This window comes from Sphaeroforma arctica, assembly GCF_001186125.1.
Source record: "Sphaeroforma arctica JP610 unplaced genomic scaffold supercont1.623, whole genome shotgun sequence".
Classification (NCBI taxonomy): domain Eukaryota; class Ichthyosporea; order Ichthyophonida; genus Sphaeroforma; species Sphaeroforma arctica.
In genome coordinates this window covers 42,913-44,869 of record NW_014039935.1, presented here as the reverse complement: position 1 = coordinate 44,869, position 1,957 = coordinate 42,913, and the positions used below count along the sequence as shown (strand labels likewise).

The window sequence follows — 1,957 nt, the reverse complement described above, 5'->3', positions numbered from 1 at the left end:
GTGTGTGTGTGTGTGTGTGTGTATGTGTGTGTGTGTGTATTTATGCAAGGCAATGCGCTCTTTCCGGGTTTTAGGGTTTAGTGTTTAGGGTTTTGGTATGGCCTGACATAACGCCCACCTGTTTTGCGCTTGCCGCTGCTATTTGTGCCTACGAAGTGGATTGACAGGTGCGGTGATGGTCTTCTGAACGAATGGATGCAGCCGATCTCCGGTCGAACCCTCTCGCGTATAACACGAACAGTAGAATAGGCGCAGCTAAGCATGCGATAGACACGTGATTGTATTCTAAGTTGACATGGAGCATGAATATGTATACGTATATGCATATGTATATATATATGTGCTATGTATATATATTTTTATGTTTATGTATATGTATATATATGTATATGTACATACCTACTGTGCATATCTCTGTAATGCCTGTTCGTGACTGAATTGATAAGTGTGTAACTATGTATATGCTGTATTTGTCACTGTAGTCTACGCCTATAACTGAGTTAGCGGACATGATGACAGTCTTTCACACCAATCAATTGTGCCGAACTTCGGGCAAACCCTCGTGACTGTTCCGTCAGTTGCCAATTACTTAGAAAACCCTACCTCAATAGGGTTCTCTAAGCTAGAAAACCCTAAACCCCTAAAACCACCGTGTGATTTCGGCTGTGTATATAAATGCGCATGACTGCTTCTATGTATACTGCATGGACAAGCGTATGTTTATAACACTATACCAGGTGTATATACAACCACAATTGAATCCTGCTATGCATATTGCACTGATATCACTACCTTGGATGCATGGATAAGTGCGCTTGAATAGGAATTATAGGCAGGGCCAAACAACTTAAATTGCCTATAGATATAAATCAGTTTACTTCTGCTTCTATGTACATATAAATAAGTTTCTTACTGTTTATATGTACATATGGATCAATTTCCTACTGTTTATATGCACATAGATCGATTTCCTACTGTTTCTATTTACATAAAATTCGATTCGTTTCTGTTGTTTCTACAAATGTGACCCTGAAACTCCGATGAGAATACACGGGCAATGCCATACAGAATTATGAACTGTATCACAACATCAATTATAATATTACGTATACTCTGTTTCAAGCAAAAAAAAAAACAGAGATTCATTGCATATGCACACAAATGCATAGACCTACACGTCTACCTGGATAGACATGCATACACACACATGACCGTAGACGGTACAAAGAGTGATTGTATATGTTTAAACAAATGTATATTTTAATACACATATATTTGGTCACGCATGTATACATACATAGACACAACAATAGATGGCACACACAGTAAGTGTTTATATATGAACAAATGTATATCTTAATGCACATATACTTAGACATGCATGCATACAAAGACATATTAATCGATGACACAAACAGTAAGGGTTTATGTATAAACAAATGTATATCTTAATACACATATAAACCAACTACAGCTGCCAACCTGTGTCCACGCTTGCCTGGTTTGCCCAGAGCACCGACAGGTGAGAGGGCACTCGTCTTCGTTAAATCCGGTTGCGAGTTCGACATTTTGAAGAACTCTGGCTACTGTAACAATTTGGAAAGGGTGAAGATCAGTACCATGACAGTGGTTATACAAAATGATGGTTGTGTGTGTAACTTTCGATTGTCCAAATAGGAAAGTCTATATAAATGTACATATATAGATGTACTTACATACATGCATATAGGTTAGCTTGTATAGATATACAGATATGTATAAATTACGGTAAACGTCGACACATGTATACGTACAAACAGATACATACTCACATGTGCAGTATATATATATATATATATGTGTGTGTGTGTGTGTGTGTGTGTGTGTGTGTGTGTGTGTGTGTGTGTGTGTATTTATGTTTGTATGTTTGAATGCATGTATGTATATGTATATGTATGTAAGTATATATAAATATATA

At 37.0% G+C, this 1,957-nt stretch overlaps 1 protein-coding gene across 2 annotated transcripts in view; it reads right to left on the bottom strand.

Annotated features, from left to right (window-relative positions):
* The window catches only part of SARC_07681, a gene marked incomplete at its 3' end in the record, with an annotated part of 5,138 nt that overhangs the window by 2,192 nt on the left and 989 nt on the right, over positions 1–1,957 (bottom strand). The window contains exon 2 of one of the 2 annotated variants that reach the window (XM_014298373.1): positions 1,483–1,586. In XM_014298373.1, the coding sequence (XP_014153848.1) occupies positions 1,483–1,568 (86 nt within the window). In that variant the 5' untranslated portion in view covers positions 1,569–1,586. The remainder of the gene's footprint in view (positions 1–1,482; positions 1,587–1,957) is intronic. The other variant, XM_014298372.1, reaches the window with a different exon arrangement.